This window comes from Physeter macrocephalus, chromosome 16, assembly GCF_002837175.3.
Source record: "Physeter macrocephalus isolate SW-GA chromosome 16, ASM283717v5, whole genome shotgun sequence".
Taxonomy (NCBI): domain Eukaryota; kingdom Metazoa; phylum Chordata; class Mammalia; order Artiodactyla; family Physeteridae; genus Physeter; species Physeter macrocephalus.
The window spans coordinates 73,760,425-73,783,758 of NC_041229.1; the positions used below are offsets into that span (position 1 = coordinate 73,760,425).

At 46.5% G+C, this 23,334-nt stretch overlaps 1 protein-coding gene across 1 annotated transcript in view; it reads left to right on the top strand.

Moving 5' to 3' along the window:
- LOC114487942 (neuron navigator 2-like) overlaps nt 1-23,334 on the top strand; it is a 229,328-nt gene that overhangs the window by 175,551 nt on the left and 30,443 nt on the right. Inside the window, exons 5-7 of the mRNA XM_028500908.1 lie at nt 1,594-1,849; nt 6,514-6,582; nt 14,586-14,752. Coding sequence (XP_028356709.1) covers nt 1,594-1,849; nt 6,514-6,582; nt 14,586-14,752 — 492 coding nt within the window. The remainder of the gene's footprint in view (nt 1-1,593; nt 1,850-6,513; nt 6,583-14,585; nt 14,753-23,334) is intronic.

Below are 23,334 nucleotides of genomic sequence, written 5' to 3' on the forward strand. Positions count from 1 at the left end.
CTGCATGGGAATCTCCTACAGGATTCTGAGGCTGCTGTGGTCCTACAGTAACCAAGATCAGTGAAGGACGTGACTGTTTACAGTTGTGCTTTCACATCTCTGCTCTGGTTTGATCTGCAAAACAACCCTGTGTGATGGGGCAAGCTGTGTCAATATTGTCATTTGAGGCCCAGAGAGATTAAGTGACTTGTCCAGGGTTGCACAGCTAGTAAGTGGTAGAGTACAGACTGCAACTCATGGCTTTGATTTCCTGAAAGCTGGGCCCCTGACAGTTTTGTCCCACAGTCAGCACATGCTAGCTCCCAAAGCAGAGGGCGGGCGAAAGTTGGATTGTAGTAGTCTGTATTGTCAGTTTCTTCAGAGGCTGGAAAGAGGAAACTCTCCAACAGGAAGTAATTCAGCCTGACCTAATCAGCAGGATCACACCCCAGGGCACTGACAGGCTTGCAGGGAATATACGGGGCTTGTTTCTGAAAGAACCCCATTCATGCCTTCTGTCCCTCAACTGGTCCTTGGAGGAAACTCTGGTTCCTTTATCAGCATCCTCTTGCGCAGCCTGGGGCTAATCTGGAGGTGTGTGTTACCCACACAGGGGAGGGGGGGCTTCCCTTCCTCCAACCCCACTCCCTCTAACCCCCTTGCCAGTTCAGAAGAAGAAATTCTGCCTAAGGGTGGAAGCAAAGCAGAGGGGAGCCCCTAGGTTCCTTCTTCTCTGTCCCCCACGCTGGGTGGCCCTATTACTTTACCCTCAGGGTCAGTTTAGACCCTGGCCATCTGCATCTGGTGTTAAAAGAACTGCAGAAAAGGAGGAATTGCCCAAGGGGAAACACCCTTGCATCCATAGTCTCTGCCTGTGAATAAATATTTTATTCCTTCTCTGCAGCACTTAACGCATGCCTCGAGGCAAATGCGTTTTTTTAACATGGGAAAAATTACGTCTGGCATAAAAACTTTTCTGAGCCCCGCTCTGCACAAATTTCTTGTAACGTAGGAGAATTTTTGTGTGAGTTCTTTACGGAAACAACCCCTATCTCCTATTCCCACGCCCACCCCAAGTCCAAGTTATTTATTCCACGGGCAAGAGAGACACAGAGCCATCTGAGGGCAGGATGACTGGGCGAAGCAGGGCGAGGATGTTGGAGCGGGTCGGCAGCCGCTGGCTCACTCCGGGTGGCTTGAAGCGCAGAGCACGGATTGGGCAGGGCCACGTGGAGACCGGTGAGTTTCCCTCGGTGGGTGCTTCTGTCCCTGGACGGCTTGCCCTGTGTCCTGAACAAGCACAGTCTTGCTCGGGACTCTGTCTTTTTCGGTTGTGTCCTTCCTGAGAATTTCCCCCTGGCACTCACCGGACATCCCAGTTGCTGCTTGCCTCGGGTATCCACTCTAATCCCAGTGGGGAGAATCAACTAATTCCTTTGTGGTTTAGGCCTGATTTTAATTAACTGGGACACCAATTAAGTGTTCAGGAAATCTGTCATATCCTAGAGGAGTTAAAACTCGTGCGAGGGCTGAAGCAGCCTCTTGAAAGGGTGCGAGACAGGGCTCCCCGGAAGGGCTTCCTCCTCTAACCAGAACCTCTTCCCTGTCTTGCAGAGATCAGGAATGGAAACCTCAAGGCCATTCTAGGCCTCTTCTTCAGCCTCTCCCGGTACAAGCAGCAGCAGCAGCCCCAGAGGCCACACCTCCCCTCGCCACTGCTGCCCGCCGTGTCCCCGGCGGCCGGGGCCCCCTCCCAGTGCCAGGCTGGCGGTCCTCAGCAACAGGTGCCCGCCGCTCCCCAAGCCCCGTGCCAGCCTCACCAGCCAGCGCCACACCAGCCGTCAAAAGCACAAGCTGAGATGCAGTCCAGGTGGGCTCTCCTCGCCAGGTGATACTTCCGCTTTTTCTCAGGGGTCTTCTGCCCCGCTGACCACATTCTAGCCTGTGCCGGACGTGTGTGTCCTTTGCGCTTCTTCGGTGCTGAGAACTGCCGGTAGTTAGTGGGGAATTAGCGTGACCTTGAAATGGATGTGCCTGGCGGAGATGTGGACTTTTATAGATCAGGATCGCCAGCAGCCAGAGCTAATCAGCTACTCCTGCCTGAACTCTGGCCTATTTATTACACACGCACACGTCCGTAGGCAATCAGCAGCCCCAAAAACAGACTTCACATTTCTTTTGCGTGTCTGCCTACAAGCTGGGTGTTCGGTGTTATATGTGCAAGTAATTTCCCTTAGTGGAGGCAAAAGTTCTCCAGCAGATGCCTCTGCTTTGCCAGAAGAGAAGTACTGAGAACACAGAAGAAAGATGGCCAGTGGGTTTTAGCAGGGAAAGAGGCATTCCCCCTTCCCTGAGAGGGCCAGCATCCCCTGATGGGGAGCGGTTACCATTAAATGGGACTGACTTTTGTTGACCTCAGAGACCGGGCAGCAGTGTCAGCTGTGGCCCTCTGCTTTTTGGATTAGGACCTAGATTTTGTTTGTTGTTTCCAGAGGGACCCACGCTTGCCAGAGGGACTCGCCATAGAATGATAATGCTAGCAGAACGCTGGGGCAGTTACCGTCTACTCTGTTACAGTGTATAGATGCATTCCTAAACAACTCTGCAGAAGATCACCTCGTAAACCATTTGTTTTAATGACAAAAGAAGGAGGGGATTAGGAGCCAGAAAGTTTTTGACTCATAGTAAAGTTCTGGAGAAAAGTCCACCATAATTGTTTGTTTTTTTTTTTAAGCCATAAACCTTTAGCTATCAAACCTAAATGCCACTGATCGAACTGATTGCTTGATTTCATTGAACATATGCTAAAGAGTAATGGCTTTTTCTTTCCAGTTCCCCGAAGCACCAGCATTCATAATCGTAGGTTTTCTCACACACCGTCATACCCTTAGTAGGCCATTGTAGTTAGTTAGGCAAAGCACAAAGTGCTTCAAACAAAGCAGCTGCCTTATAGATGGTTACGGCTTTTTTTCCCCAGGAGCACTGTTTCCCAGTTGTGATGGTGTTAAAACCAGCACTGATAGATGTGATGTAACTCAGAGCCCCTAATTGATTATCTAATTATATCCAGTTCCCATTTTGGAAATTTGTGGGCTAGTAGGAATGCCTGGACTAGCAATGAGGAATAGACAACCAGGCAGCCAGCCCCTGCACCTTTGCCTTGAAGAACCACCTGGGTGGGAGCCATTCTCTGATTGGAGATCCCCGATGGACCTGGATGATTAAATGATCAGGACATCATTTCCCACACTGCATTTTGCAGAGTGCTTATTCTCTGGCTGGTAACATGCAGGGGAAGGGTTCTATGGGGGAAAAATTGGGAAATCCTCTGGGTTAAGTTGTATAACTGTTACTGCAGGGTCTACTCAGATCCTTGACTCGGCCAATATGCATTCGTTTATCCAGTTAGTGTTTGAATGCCTTCTATGTGCCTGGCACTGTCCTAGGCACTGGGGGATCAAGGGTGAATGAGATAGCCAAGGTGCCTGCTCTCTACTTTCTACTGGAGGAGGGCAGGCAAACAAAAGGGGAAGAGAAATATCCGATGGTGGTAGTACAATAAGGTAATGGGATCAGAGGGACCGGGTTGATAATTTAGGTTGGGTTGATGGGAGGCTTTCTCTGAGGACATGACACCAAAGTGGAAATATGAATGACAGGGAGCTGTCTATGCGGGTGTAGAATAGATCAGGTAGGGGGAGCAGCCGGTGCGAAGGCCCTGTGGTAGGGGTAAGCTTGGCAGCTTGGAGGAGCAGAAAGAAGGCCAGTGTGGCTGGAGTTCAGTGGGCGAAGGGGGTGTGAAGTGAAAGGCAGCCTATAAGCAAAGAGGGCTGACCGGTGGCCCCTAGAGTTCTGTAGTCCCATGGCCCTTGAAGTGAGGTCACAGTGATGGCTCTACAGGCTAAAGAGTTGATATTTCATTCTAAAGGTATCAAGCCATTGGAGAGTCTTGAGCAGGAGAGAGACTTGATTTGATTTACAGTTTTTTTGTTTGCTTGTCTTTTTAGTCACTTTTGTTCCTCTCTGGAGAATAAGACTGTGGGAGGGTCAAGAATAGAAGGAAAGACCCTAGCTAAGAGGCTTCCGTGGTCCTCTAGATGACAGTGGCTTCGATCAAGGTGGTAGAGCAAATATGGAGGTGGACCAGTTCAGGATATTTTGGAGGATGAGCCAACAGAACTACAGGTAGATTGACTATCTAGAGTGAGGGAGAGAGGAATCACAGATAAAGCTGAGATTTCTGGCTTGAGCGGTTAGGAAAATGGTGGCATTTCTTGAGATAAGGAAGCTGGGGGGTTGGGGTGGGGGGAGGAACACACGTGTACAGGGAATCTTCAGAAGGCGGCGTAGAAAGCATTCTCAAACTGAGCTACAGAACTCTTCTTATTTTATGGAGCATCACATTGCATAGGGTTCCAAGGAACATGTGTTGAGAAACCCTGGGCTTTTGTCACTGAGCTGTGCTAGCCTGAGGCATCCATTTGCATAGTAAGCATTTGTCATCTCAAAAAAACCAGGTGTGTTCCAGTCAGGACACCCATCTCCAAGTAAGAAAAAACATCCTACTATTAATAAACGCTTTACCTAGGGGGACTTTCCGGGCAGTCCAGTGGTTGAGACTGACTCTGCTCCTCTAGAAATTTTTAAAAATAAAAAATAAATTTTAAAAAATAAAAATAAATGCTTTACCTAAAGACGAGCCAAACTCACTTAAGCCAGGTTTTTTTTTGTTTTTGTTTTTGTTTTTTAAAACACTTTAGATGTTGGGGGTAGGAGTTTATTAATTAATTAATTAATTTTCGCTGCGTTGGGTCTTTGTTTCTGTGCGAGGGCTTTCTCTAGTTGTGGCAAGCGGGGGCCACTCTTCATCGCGGTGCGCCGGCCTCTCACTATCACGGCCTCTCCCGTTGTGGAGCACAGGCTCCAGACGCACAGGCTCAGTAGTTGCGGCTCACGGGCCCAGTCGCTCTGCGGCATGTGGGATCTTCCCAGACCAGGGCTCGAACCCGTGTCCCCTGCATTAGCAGGCGGATCCTCAACCACTGCGCCACCAGGGAAGCCCATAAGCCAGGTTTGTATATCCATTTTTTCCAGAGTAGTTCCTGCCATCATGGCCCCCTGACCCTGCAATGTGGTGACACAAACTGGGCTCTGGAGTTGCTGTATGTCCTCATTCATCCCTTATTTGGCCCATATTGGGTTACTTCTGCAGATGATTTGTTTTATCCATTATATACGGATAGTTTCTAATTTTACTTCCAGAGGATAATCTTGTTCTCAAGGTCTAGAGATGTGATACCCCATGTTCATGCTCTGGCTGTAAATTTAAGAGTAGTACAATCACTTCCCTGGCTTTGTGTCATTGTATTTCTATCCCCAAATTCTGACTTCAATAACCAAAGTCCCAAGGATAATGGTTCAGACCCTTGATCATTAATGTCAAATGTTGATGCAACCCCCCAAATACCAGGTTTGTGTCGATCCTTCATTAGAACTCTGCCAGATACAAACATGCCTAAATACAGTACCTCTCAGGATAGCAAATACTAAAACTTGACAGCTTTTCCATAGTGTTTGTTAATAAGAGAGTTATGGAAGCTGAGCAAGGAAATTTGAGATATTGGCACGAAGGAATCAGAGCAACTCCTCTGTGATGGCCGCTGAATGGAGACTCACTTTTACCCAGCAGCTCTTCTCATTAATTTACGTGATGGCTGAGAACTTGATCCACATTTCACCTCATGAAATTCCTCTCCGTCTGTGTCTACCTTACATATTATCAATATTTAGCTTTCTAGAAAAAATCCAAACAATTATTTTTTTTTAATTCATTCACTTCTGTCTCTTCCTTTACTTCCTAAGTTTAATGACACTAACATTGTATTTCTCACCTCATGTCCTTTTATGAATGTGGCATAAGATGTATGGATGCAAGAAAGATAAATATTTCTGTCTTTCATAAGGCAGTAAATAAGTTTAACCTTTTATTAAGTCCAACCATGATTCTTCATAGTCATAAATTTATGGTTCAAAGCCCAGAATGTAGCAAGTTCGGAAGACTTGAAATGATCATTGCTTATACCATGGAGAGCAAAAATTCCCCAAGACCAGCAAGACTTGAAAACATCTCCACCCTTGTTTAGGGTCAACCACCCTGATAGGACAAGCATGCAAAATAGAAACATCTGAATACTTTAGAAAGTTACAAAGGTTACTTGTCCGAGACCCCTGGCTTCAGTGTCATTGTGGAAGAAGACCTTATAGTGACTGATACCAGAAAAGAGATTTGGCGTTAGGAAAAAAAAAAAAAAAGAAAACCACAAAAGTTCTTAGATAACCTCAACAGCAATTTCTTCATGTTGGAAATTTACCAGATCCGACCTAGAAAGAAGGCTGTATATTGTAGAAAAAGCAGGCAGAGGGAAACCCAGGGGCATTCGCATTATCACAGGACTCCTGTTATTTATTTGTGTGTCCAGTGCATCTTCTCTCCCCTCACTCATCTCTTCCACTTTTTTCTTTCCTATCATGCAGTGCATCTTCCAAGGACTCATCACAAAGCAAAATCATCCGCTTCACTCTGGGTCAGAAAAAGATCTCTAGGTTAGACTTTCTCCACGTCCCGCGAAGCATGGTTTCAACCCAGCCCCTCGTTCCTTTTGTTCTGGCTGCGTTTCCTTTTGGTCCCCCTCCCCGTGTCTGTTTGCAGTTTGGGAAAACCAAACATGCTTTGGCTGATGACCCAGTGTTGGAGAGTTGAGAGTGGCCATGGGGTTATTGAAGGGGTGTGTGTGTGTGTGTGTGTGTGTGTGTGTGTGTGTGTGATCTGTAAGGTTGAGGTGTACGTATTGTTTCTGCATTTCATTGATTATTTTGTCTTTGATTGCTTGGACATCAAAGTCCATTCTGATTTAGAGAGGTGAGTTTGTAGGTGGTTTTCCATAGTAGTTTTATGATGAGTTTGGCTCCCTGCTCTGTCCTGGCCCTGATCCCACCTCACCTGCATCTTATTTATGTGTGTTATGCATTTTGTTATTGGTGCTGTCATTAAAATTACTAATGTGGGATTGGTTTTCTCTTGAGTTTTAAAGACCTGAAACATGAATCCAGTTGTTCAGAGGAGACAAGGCAGTAAGGCAATGGGTCATTTTTATTTCTGGGTGCTCTTGTGTGCCATGTGTACCATGGACAGATCACCTCAGTTCCCTGAAAATAAAAATTAGGGCTGCCCACTAACTCATTCTCTTGACTCAGTTTGGCATCTACCGCATCCTGTCAGAACCTGTTTCAGGGTATGGCAAACGTCAGTTATATCCCTGTATCTACTCTGTTTTAAAGGTGTCAACAGCTAACTTTTATTGAATGCTTATTATGTGCCAATTTGAATACATTATCTTTTTTAATCTTCACATCGGTATTCTTGCGGTAGGTCATGTTATCATCCCCATTTTACAGATGAGGAAACTAAAATTTAGGAAGTTCTCGGTAAGTTATCACAGTCACACACAAAGTGGAAAGACCAGGATTTGAGCCCAGGTAATCTAACCCCAGAACCCTCACTTTAACCACTATGTTACGTCTCTCCCCGCCCCCTCCTCCTCCTCCTTGAATTCTGATACTTATGTGGTTGTTGAGGCTGCTTTTTAAAATCTTACGTTTCAGCCATTCCTCCTGGCCTTTGCCTCATGTTGCGCTTGTAGCATCCTGACAGAGACAGAGTCTCCTCCTCATTATAGCTGGTATTTCTTTTTCACTGAATTCTCACGTAAAGGTAAGGGGATGCCCAGACTGCATTTCTCTCTGTATTCATGCAACAAATAGGTACAGAACGTCCGCTTGCTGCCCTACGCTCTTAGGCTCCAGGTGGGTGCCTTTTCTAATCAGTTCACTTTTCTAAAAAGCTTACGCATGGGGAGGCCCGACTCAGGATCCGTCTGGCTGCAGGGAGAAGCCACAGGGCAGCTGCTTCTCTGTAGAACAAGTCAGCATGTTACCCAGACTTGGTTCTAGGGGACCTACATTCATCACTGCATCCCATAGGCATGTGTCTTAGTCTGCCCAGGCTGCTACTACATGTCACCATAGACTGAGTGACTTAATGGAGATTTATTTCTCACAGTTCTGGAGGCTGGGAAGTCCAAGATCAGGGTGCCAACATGATTGTGTTCTGGTGAGAGCCCTCTTCTCATTTTCCAGATGGCTGTGTTCTTCCTGTGTCCTCACATGGTGGAGAGCAGAGAGAAAGCAAGCTCTCCCGTCTCTGTCTCTTCTTCCAAGGCACTAACCCCATCACAAGGGCTCCACTTTCATGACCTCATTACCTCCCAGAGACCCCATCTCCAGATACCGTCACACTGGGATGACAACCTATGTATTTGGGGAGCAGGGGACACAAACATGAGTCCATAGCACCCTGCTAGAGAGTGACTGCTTTCCCAACAGCACGAGGCCCAAGTCAGATAGGCAGCCTCCCCCCACTACTGCACTGGTAAGCTGGGATCCCTTTTTTTTTTTTTTTTTTTTTTTTTTGAGTGTCATGCAAAATCCATACACAGGAAAGGAAGGGGGTGGGGAGCTTGGCGGAAACCTGAAATCTAGTGTTTGTTCCCCCGATGTGCTTACTTCTGGAAGAGAGAGAAAACAGGAACTAGCTGGGAAAGAATCTAATTGGAAGCACATGCCCATCCCGTGAATGATCTATTATTATCAGTCCCAAATGATGGAAGGAGGTGGAGTGGGGTTGAGGGGGAAGAGAGGAAGAACTGAAGAATGAGGGCGTGTCTGCCCTGACCTGAGGGCGTGCTGGGCACAGGGCTTCCAAGTTGACCGAAGCCAAGGTGTGGCTTTCCATCAGGGTCCTATCCCTCACCTAGAGTTTCTTTTGGATGCATTTTGTTTCTGAAGAGCCTTCTGACAAAGGGACGGTCTTCATTTTATTATTAGTCTAACACTCCTTGCCTTCTGCCCGCCCCCGCACCGCCACTTCCCCGCCCCTAGACTTGAGCACAATCTTGATAAACATTTTAGCTGATCAGGCACCACCAGAGGTAGTAGTAAAGTCTGGTTGCCAAAAGAAACAGCCCTTCCTACCCCTCTGGCTGAGTAGGATACCTCTCCCAGAGCTTTGGAAATAGATCTCTTGTTCAGGTGCAAACATTGATTGAACACCGGCCAGAGCCAGACACCTAGATAGGCACCAGGGATGTTGAGCAGGGTGGGAAGCCTCATCTTGAATCAACGGGGAAGGGGCTTATGGAGGGAACTGGTACAGGGATGAAGGATTTCCATGAATTTCCACCTTTGACCACTGTATTGCCTCTTGCCATCCCTGGTGAGCCTCAGGCATTTGGGCTCTTTCTACCTGTGGGAGGCATTGAAGCATGGTGACGAAGAGAGCAGCTTTGCAGTCAAACCTAACAAACCCCGTTTTCACCACTTACTATGTTACCTGGGCCAATTATTTAATCTCCATGAGCCTGTGTTTCCTTATTGGTAAAATGGGGTAGTCCTGCCTCACTCACAGTGCTATGTGGACTGAATAAAGTCATTTCTAGTCCTTTGCAACCTGGCATGTAATCAGTGCACCATAACTAGCTGATAGGGCGATGGTGGTGGTTTGGGTTGATCTGGGCCAGCTCTAGCGAGTCTCACAGAGTCGATCTCTATGCGACCATCTCGTGGAGAAGAATCATTGTGGCTAGTAGTTCAGCCGTCTCTGCCCAGCTGCTGAAAAGCAGATGCCGTGGAGATGAGGGGTTTAGCATTTAATCATCTTGTCTAGCAAAAGCATCTCCAATTATGACCTCCGCCCCCCCACCCCCAAGGTCCTGAGCATGTGCACACAAGCTGCCATCTTTCCTGGGAGGGCCATCTTCTGCTCCCAGCCTTTGAAGTGGTTTGGGGGAGAAGAACGGCTTTCTTCCCATCAGCACGTACAATGCGTGGAGCTGGGATGCACGCACAGGTTATGTGCCAGGAACAACAGTCTTACCGTCCTGCCTGCTCGGCTGTGCACATGTCGGAGAAATTGACCATAGCTCCCATAGCAGCAGGATTTTCCTTCTGCCTCTTTGTTACACCTCTTAGCTTAAACTTCATTTTTTAAAAAAGCAACATGTGTGTGTTTCAGAGAACACATCTGTGTCCTCTCATTTTGTAACTGTTGTTTGGACGTGGGATGATCCTGGGAAGTAGAGTCCCTCTTGCAAAGGAGCCATTGAAACCTTCTGGCGCTCTGGATGGTGCAGGGTGTAGATGATTCGAGGTTGACTTGCTGCACTCTCCTCTCTGCTTTTTCTTGAGGCAGGCATCGCTGGGCAGCAGCTGTTGTGGTATCTGCAGCTGTTCCACATGAGCAAGACCCAGCTCTGCAGCAGAATGATGCTAATGGACAGACAGCAGCTACTCGCAGGCTGGAGCTTGAGAGAAGTTCTCCTGATGCACAAGGATGTTAAACAATAATGAACTTCAGAATGTTAGCCAGGGGCCTGTGTGACGGTGAACTGGAAGCTACTCTGCTTTTCAACTCTAGCTCTGTTCTCAGCTTCCCTAATGAATGCCTCCTTGCTGGAGGACAGGACCAAGTCCAAGGTTCATAGTGTGACATTGAAGGCTGCCCCCGCCTGGTTTTCCAGCCTCATTTCCTCCCACGCTGTCCCCCAAGCCCCAGCACACACTGGCCCTTTCTTTCTTCAGTGCTTTTTTTTTTTTTTTTTTTTATACAAGCTTCCCTCTGCATGACACCTCTGCCCCCTACCTTCTTGCCCTCTACTCACATTCTCATTCCACATGCCACATCTTGCTCTGGGGTTGCTGTTATTTGGAACCTTCCCTGACCATTCCAACAACTTCCGAGGTCATTATTTCTCTTCTTTGAATTATTTCTGACCTTTCATATTCTTTTATCAATGTGTATGTAATTGAGATGTCAGCTAGGGGATAGATAAGATTGAACTAGAACCCTGTGATAATCTTTTCCGGCCACCATGATACAACCCCACAGGCTGGGTGACTTACAAGCAACAGAAATTTATCGCTCACAGTTCTGGAGGCTGCAAGTCCAAGATCAAGTTGCCAGCCTGGTCGGATTCTGGTGAAGGCCCTCTTCCAGGTCACGGACTGCTGACTTCTCGCTGTGTCCTCACGTGGTGGAAGAGGCAAGCTAGCCTTCTGGATCCTCGTCTATAAGGGCATTAATCTCACCCATGAGGGCTCTGTCTAATGACCTAATCACCTCCCAAAGGCCCCACCTCCTAATACCATCACATTGGGCATTACAGTCTCAACATATGAACTGGGGTCAGGAAGGACTCAGAAACACAGACATAGCACATCCTTGCTTCGGTTTGTGAAGTCCAGTGCCCTCACCTGGATTACTCAGGTATCTTAGGATCTCGTGGTCACCTTTGGCTTTGAAATCCTGTATTCACAATGCAGTCTGAATTAATTCAGTTTGTGGATTGACTCATCATCCCAAGGGATGTTTTGGTTCCCTCCTGGGTGGATCCAAACGAAGCTTTTTTACCTTACTTCCCATCCATCACACATTCATTCATGGCCTTTGTTTGTGAGGCAGACTGCTGAAAATTTGAGAGGGATGGAGGAAGCTTGCTTTGGAGCCAGCACTGTCCAACCCCATCCGCAACAGAACCCAAGTTTTAAAGCACAGTGTTCACATAGATTCCTTCTGACACTTGGAAGAAGTTACTTGGTCTCCATCCAGTTTTCCCATTTGGTCAAGTTAAGGGAGCTGTCCTCACTAGGGTGTAATGGTGATGAGGTAGAGGGGGACATGAGTTGGCTTGAGCTTTATGGTGGCTTCTGATGGCTCGGCATGTGCCACCCATCCCTTATTGTCATGTCAGCTGCCTTCAAGACCTTCGAGACCTCTTCCATGTCTCAGAAAACTTGGTACAACCTGTAGCCATTTGAAGGATGGGTCGCTCCCATCAGAGTAGCACCTCTAGGTTCTGACTCAAGGAAGAGGATCTGATGGTGACCACCCCTGGGAAACCAGAGCCGTCTCAGTTAATCCAAGACTGGGGATGTTTCAGTGTGGGCCCCACAGATGGCTCAGAGGTACCCCAAGTGTAAGGTCTTCGTCACAGATGCTTGGATGAAGCAGTTTCTTCGTCACGGATGCTTGGATGAAGCAGTTTCTCTCCTCGAATGTTCCTTAGGGAGATGATGAATCCTGTCTGCCAAAACCTGTCTTGCCTCTTTGGAAATGTTGATCTCCAACTCTTGTGTGTTGATTTTTGTCCAGCTCTCTATTGCTGCTTTAACCTAGATCTGCCTGATTCCTTCCTTATTTGTCTGCTTCTTTTTTCTACCGTAGCATGTTTTCTTTATGACAATGTCCAGTTCCTTTATGAATCTGTGCTCAGCAGAGAGGATGATAAGGGGAACCAGCACGCATTGAGTACTTAACAACAGGCTGGACCTTAAGTCCCATTCCAAGTTTACAGCTATCCCATTGGGTACTTTACTGTTATTCCAAAGTGACAAATACAGAACGTGCATCTCAGATCATAAGACTGGCCCAATGTCATGTCCATATTTGTATGGAAAAAGCTCATATTTTACCCATTGTACCACACTGCCTCACAGAGGACCAAATTGCCTACCTCATTCAAGGCTGTGGCCATCCCATCCAATACCTTGATTTCTTGCCTCTATAAAGGCCCTGTGCTGCTCTGAAAAATCTGTGGTCCAGTCCCAGGTGAGCACAGTGGGGCCTCAAGCAACTTTTTTCCCTCCTCGTTGCTTTTGGCTTCCCTGTTCTTTGCCACGGGAGTAGAATACTGTCACCTGTGTTACCCTGTACCACTTAAAACTGTTGCTGTGACATCATCTTGGAACATGTCCATAACCCTTTTGCAGGCCTATCTGTGGGCATACAGACTCCTGCAGCAGCTCTGCCATTGGTTGGGAGTCCTCGGGTGACACTGTCCGTCTTGGAGGGCTTGCAGGGTGCTGTTTGCATTGGAAGCAGAACCGACAGGTACCAAGATCCCATTCCTGGACCTCCTTGATCAGTTGACCTGGCCGCCTCTGGTCCGCAAACACAGGCACTGGCACTGCTGGTTTTGCACCCTACTCCGTGCCTGTCTTCATGGGGTGAATATCTTCACTAAACAAGATGGGGTAAATTCACAGAGGGGCAAATCCTCCTAATGCAGTGGGAAGTGAGGCCTTCCCTCCGCCACTTTTGGGGGGAAGAACTCACCCCCTTCCTTCTCTCCTAGCTCCCAGTTAAGGAACTGGGCCAGCTTCTTCTTAACCGTATAAATCTTACAGTCCTCTCACACCAGTTCATGTTCTCTGTGTACTCTACAGCCACCTTTTCTTGCTCAGCCAACAAGAAAAAGTTTAAAGTGTTTGCCTGCTTCTATCTAAAATGCTTCCAGACTGCAGACTTCTTCGGTGCTTAGAGATTTGTGTGGAAAGAGAAGGCTGAAAGCTTTATGAGTTGAAAATTCAGACTTATCGCTAGATCTAATGCTGGTCAGCTGAGGTTCCAGTGGCTTTTCAACACTGCTAAGTGGGTTTTAGCTGAAAGATATAACTAAATATTTCATCATTTATTCATCTTTCAACTTTAATGATTGGAAAGAGTCTGCTTAGTAGTCCCTGAACCAAAATTCTGATTTGCGGAGTCATAGCCTTAACTCTTCGGGGAATGGGCCATAATATCTTTAGACACATTACCAAAGATTAGTCTGCTCACTTTATTTCCCAAACCACCCAAAAATGAAGTGTTTTATTTAAAGGGAAAGTGTGTGTTCGTCTTTAGGCTAACAGATTCCTGCTCATTTTACAGAAAGAATGTATGATTTTATCCATCTACTGTGCAGAGAAGCTGAGCTTCAGACTCAGAGTAATGTCTATGGAGACAGGTTGTCAGATGTTGAAGGAAAATGTATGTCTGAACAAATGTTTCCATCCAGTCCATAATTTTTCATTGCAGATGAGTTGGGTTCTGAGGTAGCAGTTTCCTTTCTGACCATCATAAATTGTATCTTTTTCTTGATACTCACATCCCTAGATTATGGCAAAAACCGTTTTCAGTATCTGTCAAAAGAGATGCACACACAAGTTTAACAGTTTAGAGTCTTAACAGGCCTTTATGTTCTACCCTTGATAGAATTAGAGATGACATGGTTTGGCCCTATTGAAAAGTAAAATTACTCATCCAAGAGAAAAAGGAAAATGAGCTTTGTATTTTTTTTGGCCACGCTGTGTGGCTTGTGGGATCTCAGTTCTCCGACCAGGGATTGAACCTGGGCCACAGCAGTGAAAGCCCAGGATCCTAACCACTATTACACCAGGGAACTCCCAAGCTTTGTATTTCTAATCAGCAGACATATTCATATATTTCTCTCTGTGTTCAAAGGGAAACTACTCACACTTGGCTTTTGGACTTTACTGGGGTCATTACTAGCCTAGATGTTTGTGGTGGTTCCAGTAAGTCCTTGGACTGGCAAACCGCCACCGACCCGATGTCTTGAATGGTTTCTTTTACCTCCTGCGTGGCTGCAGTACCTTCTGAGGTACTGCTGTTCTCCTGAGACTGAAGCCATTACTCTGTTGCTTTTGCATTTTAGACTTCCAGGTCCTACCGCGAGGGTATCCGCTGCAGGCAGCGAGGCCAAAACACGCGGAGGGTCAGCCACTGCTAACAACCGACGGAGCCAGAGCTTTAACAACTATGACAAGTCCAAACCGGTCACCTCCCCACTCCCACCCCCACCAGCAAGCAGCCATGAGAAAGGTAAGCCACCTTCTTGGGGGTCCTTCCTGGCATCTTCCTTTATAGCAGATCCGGTTCTATTGGGTGAGTGTGGGGTTGCAAACAGTGATGGGAACGGGTCACAAGGACGTGCTTGGCTGGCAGGAACTTTGTTAGAAGAGGTATTAATAAGGTGGGGAAAATATTACATATTCATAGTTGCCAGCAGGAATAGCTGTGTTTGTCTCGGTAGAGCCCATAGAAGCAATATAGCATTTGCAATTTGAAAACATTCATAGAACATTCTCTATACAGGAGGTGGTTTTCTAGAAACGCAAGCTGCTTGGGGCATGCATTTTGTGAGCCGATAAGGTTTTTACCCATCAGAAGTGATGTGAGGGAAGTTAGGAACAAGGAGGGTTTTCACCCTTTGAAAAAGTCCGAAATGTGGGTTGGCTAAATGAATATCTTGGCTACACATAAAGAGTAGGCAGCATTCCTCTTGGTGTTCTGATAATGTAGCTCTTACCAAAAAAGGATATGATTTTTTACTATGCATAGTACTGAGCTTTTAGGTTGGGGGGGAAATGTAAGTAGCCCTGTGAGGACTCTTGCACAGAAGGTAGTAAAACAAACCTTTGCTTGCTGCAGTCTGTATCTCATGAGACATTGGAGAAATAGGGAAATTGAAACCGCTCAGAAGATTCTTCAATAACAGACAGAGCCCTCCCTTATTCCTCCCATGCAAAGTGGCCTAGACTTCTTAGGGGGGCATGCCCAGGTCCCTTGGAAGCATTTCCTGCCTGGTAGTATGGAAGCTTCCTAGGGCTTGTCCTGGATGTGCTCCCTCCTCCCCTGGGACCCAGGAGACACGCCCGCCTGCCCCCCGCAAAGTGCTCCAGGGGACTGGGCAGCTCTCCCACCATGAACGAGATCAGAACCTCCCTGCCCGCACCCCTCCATCCCAGGATAACTTAATCCAATGGAGCTGGGCTTCCCCCACACCCACTCCCACCTGGAACACCGAGGAAATATGAAGGAAATCTGTGTAAGGCTGACATATATATGGCAGAAGTTTTCTCTGACAAGGCATGGGGAACTCTGCACCTAGCACTAAAGCTAAAATCAGAATGTCTCAACCAGTCATGACTCTGATGCACCCTTTAGCTTCTGCCTCCAGCAGACCATTTTTCTTCTTCTTTTCTTTTTCCACTTCCCTTCCCCTCTCCTCCTTTCCTTTTCTTTACCATACCCAAGGGTATTCTTGTTAAAAGTGTGTTTAAATTACAAAAATAATGAATGCTTGTAAAATGGTGTAAGCTTCTATCAAATAAAAAGTCCTCCTCTATATGCTGCCTGAAGCATACCACTATAAACCATTCTATGCATATCCTTCCAGATACGTTTATGTATATATACATAATATAGAAAAGAGCTAAATTTTGTTGACTACCTACTGTGTGCCTCATTGAATTCCCCCAAAGTGTGTTGTTATCTCCATTTACAAAGGACGAAACTAAGGTTAAGAGAGGTTAAGTAGTTGCCGAGGTCACACCAGAAACAGTGAGAAATTGAGTTGGAACTGAACCCAGGCACTTTGGTTCCAGAACCACAATTAATACTATGCTTTTCCTGGAAGTGGAAAAGAAATGCTTGAAACTCTGCCACTGAGAGCTGGTTAGAGATGTGCAGGTTGAGAGAGTGGGGAGAGAGGAGAAGGTGTTTGGGAAGCCTGCCCTTGTCCCATAGTCCTTTGAAGAGAATAGACATAAAACAGTCTGAAGGACGGGTATGAGGCCAATGTCCAAAAAATTGAGAAAATAAAGAAAAGGTTCCCCGTGGAGGGAACATATGTGGGAGGGTGCAGGGTTGGTGGCTGGACCTGTGTCCCAGAGCCCACACAGACATAGGGCCACTCAGGCAGCCCATCCAGGGGCTCCCCACTGGCACTGGGGCAACCACCAATCTGCCTCTGTCCTGGGCAGGGGTTGCAACTTGTGTCTCAAGCAGACAGCCGGGAGGCCTCCTGAATGACGGTGGCTGTGAATGCTAATAGAGGCATTGTCCCAGGGAAAAACTGCAGTGTCAGAAGGAAAGGAAATCATACTTACTTGTTGAGCATGGAACATCTGCTGGGGACTTTGATTTTCACTATGTTATACTTGATCTTCAGAAACATTCCATGAGGTAAATTTTACCCCAGTTTTTATAGGTAAAGAAGATGAGGCTAAATGAGATTTAGTAACTTGCCCTCCCTGTTAATTGAGTGCTGGAATTCATATCCAGGTCCGACTCCCAGCTTTGAACTCTGGTTCTGTCCTGTCCCCTGGGATGTCTGTGAGGAGTGAGTGTCAAGTGAGGGGATATGCGTGAGGATGTTGTGTGAGCTATGATGCGCTCAAAATCCTGCAAGGATTTACAGTGATAAAAATTACTGATGGAGGTTCAGGTGTGTGGGGGGTGTGTTTATTATCCCTCTCCTATCCTGGGGAGCTGAGACAAAGCAAGGTTGGGGCAGACCTAGATTTTATGTATTTATTTATTTTGGCAGAGCCACGTGGCTTGTGGGATCTTAGTTCCCTGACCAGGGATCGAACCCGGGCCCTGGCAGTGAAAGCGCTGGGTCCTAACCACGGGACCACCAGGGAATTCCCAGGCCTCAGTATTTTTTACTAATACTTTTCCACCATCCTGAAGTAACGGGGTCATGTGATTTTACCTTCAGAGACTCGTTATTTCCTCCTCCTTTCTTCATGTTCCCTGTGTTCTCCCTTGACTCTGACCTTGGTTGCAGACTGAGGTAGGAGGCTTGCATGCAAAATATAGTTTGTGGGGACGGAACAGAAATAACTCAGCCACCTGGCCATGTCAAAGACATAACAGGTACTTGGGTGCATAAGATATCATCCTTTACCTGGAGAAATCTTGGAGAGAGAAACTCTTTGAGCAGATGAATTGTAATTCAGTGTGGTTGGTGCTATAGTTGAGGTGTGGACTGCTTTCCCATGAGGTCAAGTCCGTGATAGAATCTCATTACCTGTCCTCCCCTGAAGCTTTCTTGTGAGTCAGTCAGACCCGGACTGCATTGTGCTCTGGCATTTCATACTCAGGTGAACCAATTCATAGGCTTTTCTATGTGATCCATTGACCCGAGAATTCCAGTCCTAGGAATTGATCGAATCACATCAGTAAGTTCAATGAGAAATTCATTATTCTGTCAATAAATGACAAAAATATTTCAACACCTAGTCCCAATTTTTAAAAAGGATTCAGAGGAATAAAAGGAGATAGTAACAGGCAACTTTTCAAAAACCCCAGAGCACTTTATACTTTGTGGGGAAACACTAAAGCATTCCTCTTAAAATCACACCCAAAGAAACAAGTCCCCTTTTGTCATCATCACTGAATTTAGTTCTGATTATACTGCACAATCAGCTGAGATGTAAAGCAGAAGAAAACTAGCAGGTAGTACTTCAGAGCTAGAAATAAACCTCAGGACTCACACAATTCATTACGTTGTTCCATAACGTGCCTGAGTACATAGTGGATACACAAAACCCAGAAAGAAATGTTCTGTACAGCAACACGACCTGTTAGTTTTCCTAGAAGCTCAGATTTCAGATTTTGTAGGTTTGGAGGAAAGTCTGCAGAGCCTTAGCCTTTAGGAAAACCTGCTAGTTGTTTGTTGTATCATTATCACTGCCATGGTTTAGGTCTGCGTTTGGATTCGCACTCCTGCAGGCAACGACCACGCAGAGCCCTGCCTGGCCTGCAGGATGTGTCAGCAGGATCGGCTGCGAAACATCTGTCAAGGAATGGCCAGGACACGCGGCGGCCCTTCACTTCCTCTGTTGGCTCCGAGTGGCTCTAGGGCTCCAGGCCAGAATCACAGATTTTCAGGGGAGAGGAAATAGCTGTTCTTTTTCAACATTTGTGACATGATCTGTTTTCTCTTCCTTCCATTCCCTCACTTACATCCTCTGAACAGGTTAACACTGCCAGAAATCTAATACAGGTCTAAAGTATTTAGTCCATCATACAAATTTGGAATGTTCAGTATTCCTAGACTGAATTCTGTGCATATGGAGGATGTTCTTTTCTGAATAATAAGGTTTTCTTCGTTTTGCAGAAAGCATATCTTTACTCTATTTTCAATACAAAAATAATTATATTAAAGTATTCGAACAACACAAATTTATTAAAAGAAAAAGAACCCTATATAATCCCACCTCTCAGACAAAGCCACTGTTAGCCACTTAGTTTATATTCTTCTATATTATTTTCGTGCATATACTATCACATTTTTTGTTTTGTTTTTTTAAAGTTTTTTTTTAATATTTCCTTTTTTACAATCAAAGTATAGTTGATTTATACACTATAACATTTTGATAAATTTTTCCTAATGTTTACTCTTCGGCAGGAACTATTTGAAGTGCTTTATTAGTAATATTTAATTTTTACAGGAGCCTTATACATATACACACAGTCTCACACACACATACGTATATGACATTTTAAGTCTTATAAATAAAATCAGCAAATAGTGGACAGCCCTTTTTATAGGTCATTCTCTCTTCATAAAATAGTTGCATAGTACTTCATAGTATGAATTTACCTTAATGTTTTTAATCACTTTCATTTAGGTTGCTTCTAATTTTTTGATATTATAAATAGTACTGAGATTAACATCCTTGTAGGTCTTTTTTGCATGTATACAACCATTTCAGTGGAACTGCTGCATTGAAGAGTGTATGCACATTTTACAGTTGTTTTAACGGTGCCAAATTTTGCTCCCCAAAGGTTATCCCTGTTTATAATTCCCAGCAACAATGTGTGAGAAGGCTAGTTTCTCTCCACACGTGACATTTTTATTTTCATTCTCTTGGGCAAAAAATACCTTGTCTTAGAAATGAAGCAAATTATTTTAAGAAGCTGAAATAACAAGATCATTTGCTAAAAACTGACTGTTTTTTTTTTGACACTTTGCTGCGAGTCACAACTAGTGAGTGTGGCGTAGTACAAAAGCACTTGGGTTTGAGATCAAGCTCACTACCACCTGGCATGACCTCCTTCAAGACACTTCTCCAGGCCTCAGTTTCCCCTTCTGTAAAGTGAGTCTAAAGTCCTCTGGCACTAAGCCACTGCGAAGTTTTCACTGGCTGTTTGGCCTTGCGTAATGTGAGCCCCATCAGCGCTTTCTGGTGGGTTCCTTCCTCGGGTGTTCATTTTCTGGGTCACCTTCTTCCTCTTTGTTCACTCCTACCTGTCGTGGCAGAAGAGGAGAGCCAGACAAGGCTGGAGACGGGGTTTTACAGCCTTCAGCACGATGTCATGTCTGAGTAACATTGATTTAGAATCTGTATAAACTTGTCAATTAGTGGTTGGCAAAGCAAGTTCTTTATCAGACTTAGTGGTTGGGAGAGGGAAGCACGAAGAAGTTGCCCGTGTTCTGCCGTTAATCAAGATGCTGACCTAAAATTACAGTTTAGACTAGATGGAGTTGATTCCGTGGTCCAGGTCACACAGAAGAGAATATGGTTGGGGTGCACCTGTTTCATGTTGTTCCTTGCCTTTATTCGTTTTGTCACCATTTGTGCCCAGCTTTGGGCTGTTTGTAGACACAGTGGGTCCTCGGAGCTGGATAGCCTTGGGGCAGGGGCGGTAGCCTTGGGGCAGGGGCGGTGCTCACTTGTCCTGTGATAGGGCTATGCTCAGAGTGGTGAGGAAAAGGATCCGCTTAGCCAGAAGGCTGGGGAGGACCTCAGAGAGGTGATTTCATTCGCCCTGATTTCCATCTGAAGATTTTTGCTGAGAGCAGAGGAAGGGGAGGCTGGGAAGGAATGATGCATCCACTCTTCTGGTCAGGTGTTAATCTGGGAGGACCTGTGTTGTGTTCACTGTATTAATAACCTCACATCCCGTGGAGGGCCTGTAGAGGGAAACTTCTGTAAGATCATTTCAGTGGCAGCATAGGACCTCCCTTGGTCATCAGGGGACCTCTGCCATTCCAGAGCTGTCACCCCAGGCAAGGGGAGGGCTTGGGTACCTGTCTGTGCTCATGGGTGACAGTCACCTCGGTTTGGGAATCAGGTGTGACATCACCACGACCCTCCAGCCTGAAGCCATAATTGTCTGAGGGCTTAAAAAGTCATCTAGAGGTTTGAACCAGGGTATCATTGCATTTAGAGAAGTCTCTGGTGTTATCAAATGAAATGAATTGGTCCCACTGCTTGCTGCTTACAAAATCAATTCTCACAGATGCTGATAGAAAGGAAAGGTGCCTTTAACCAGAATGCTGGCAGTCTGGGGAGATGGTGGACTCAGTGTCCCCCAAAACTACCTCTAAAGATTCTGCTCGGCCATGAAAGCTTCTAAATGGAAACAGGGAAGTAACCTCAGTTAATCATTGAGATAGGGGGTCAGCATCGTCGCCATCCCCCTGTGTGCAGGCTTGTAGGCAGCCTTGTCAGCTCCTCGTGATCTGCCTCTAGATGCTATCTTACTTTTTTTTTTTTTTTTTTTTTGTGGTATGCGGGCCTCCCTCCGCTGCGGCCTCTCCCGCCGCGGAGCACAGGCTCCGGACGCGCAGGCCCAGCGGCCAGGGCCCACGGGCCCAGCCGCTCCGCGGCATGCGGGATCCTCCCAGACCGGGGCGCGAACCCGGCTCCCCTGCATCGGCAGGCGGACGCGCAACCACTGCGCCACCAGGGAAGCCCCAAGGTGCTATCTTGTTCACACAGTTTGTTCCAGAGATTACTGAAGGGGAAGCTAGGGAAGAGATCTGGCCACCTGTTAATCACTTATTCTTCATTTCTACTTCTTTGATCTAGGGAAAGAACTGACAAGTTAGACAAGGTATTGAGTGATCAAAAGATTTGAAAGGTGTGTTTGGGCTGGAGATGAGGAGAGCGTGGTGGGGGAGGTGCCTGGTTTAAAAGTTAGTTACAGTGTAGCTTTGCTAAAGTGGCAAGAAAAGGGGCTTCCTGCTGAGGGCAGTTTCCTGCAAAGAGCTGCCTACACTGGGAGAATCATCTAGAAATGACTCAGCTGACCCCGCTGTTGAGGTGGGCAGGCAGGATGAAATAGATGCTTCCAAACCTAGGGCCCTCATGTGGCACTGGAGGCGAAAAGAATGTCTGGCAAGTGTTCACACCAGTTGCACCAGTCTCTTGGGCCAGAATACAGTTATCTCAGGAGAAAAGGTTTGGGCCCTGCAATTAAAGAGAAAATGTTTACCTTGAAGACAGCCAACTGAGTTTGAGTTCCGGCCCTGCCACCTCCCAGGAGTGTGGCTTTGGGCAAGTGCACTGCTCACTGCGGCATGTGTTCAGAATCACGCTCGGACCTTCACACGCCACAGCTGGCACCATTCCACTCCTCAGGGGACAGAGGGGAATCACAGGTTGTTGGCAGGGCAGTGCAGACGTTTCTGTTCCATAGGAGTGGTCCTCACAGCAGTATAGACAGCAGTCCACGCAGCATCCAGGGGCCATCACTCCCCTCTCCCACCTCAGGTGACAGCTCAGGTGTGAGGGAACAAGACCCACAGGGGGCAGGTGTAGGAGTCTCTCTAGCTTAGAAGCCACGTGACCCACAAGAGCCAGTATCTCTTGTAACAGCTCCACATGCAAAACTTCTGTGGTTCCCACCGATCGGCTTGGGCCCGATGGGTAAGAGTCACAGACTGCACTCAAAGGAGCCCAAAATGATGGTGGCCCTCAACCGGCCCTCATTTATAGCTCTTGTCCATCCAGATGTGGTATAACTATCCAGGGTCAATTTTATCATGAGCAGTGTTGCTTGATAACATAGCTGACATTCTATCTTTATCAAGTTTCCAGGGGAACAGAGATAGAAGGTTAACCCAAGGTCAAATTCTCATGCAGAAAGGGGAAAAGGTTTTGTTAATCCTTTTGCAACAGCAAGTCACCTCACCTCTCAGAGATTCAGTTATCTATGAAGCAGCGACAGGCCGCTGTAGCCCTAGTGATGGGAGAAAGTCAGAGGTGAAGTGTTTTTTCTCATTTTTTGTAGAGCTCAATTCAGATTTTCTGGCGTTGTCACCTCTGTTGGTTGAAGACATTTCTGTGAAGGGTATGACTTGTTTCCTAGTAGCTGACCGTTGATTGACAACGTGGGTGTCATTTGCACAGCTTGAAACAGTTGCTACTTCTGACCTTTCTAAATCTTGTGTAGTCGGTTGTTTGCTGTCTGTTAGTGGTGCCGTTTTACAGGTTGGGGGCTGGGGGTTGTGGCTCCTGCAGTAAAGGCAGGTTTCATTTTTCTCGTTTGTATTTTACACCCTGGTTCCCTCTTGTTCTAAAGAAATTACTGACGTCTAATTGAAGAGATGAAAAGTCCTGAAACACATGGCATCTCTCCAAAATAGAGCCTCCACAGTAACATTTTTCCACTCCAACATAGCATCTGTAAATTGCCCCTGTGTGATCGAAGAGAGGACAGGTCCCACATGGTAGCTAGCTCTGAAGCGCACAGCTCACGTCCCGTGGTCTGGTGGCACGGTGAATTCAAGACTCTAGACTGTCGTTTCTCAAGGTATGATGAATGGGCCACCTACACCAGCATCCTTTGAGGTAATTGCTAAAAACAGAAATCCCGAAGCT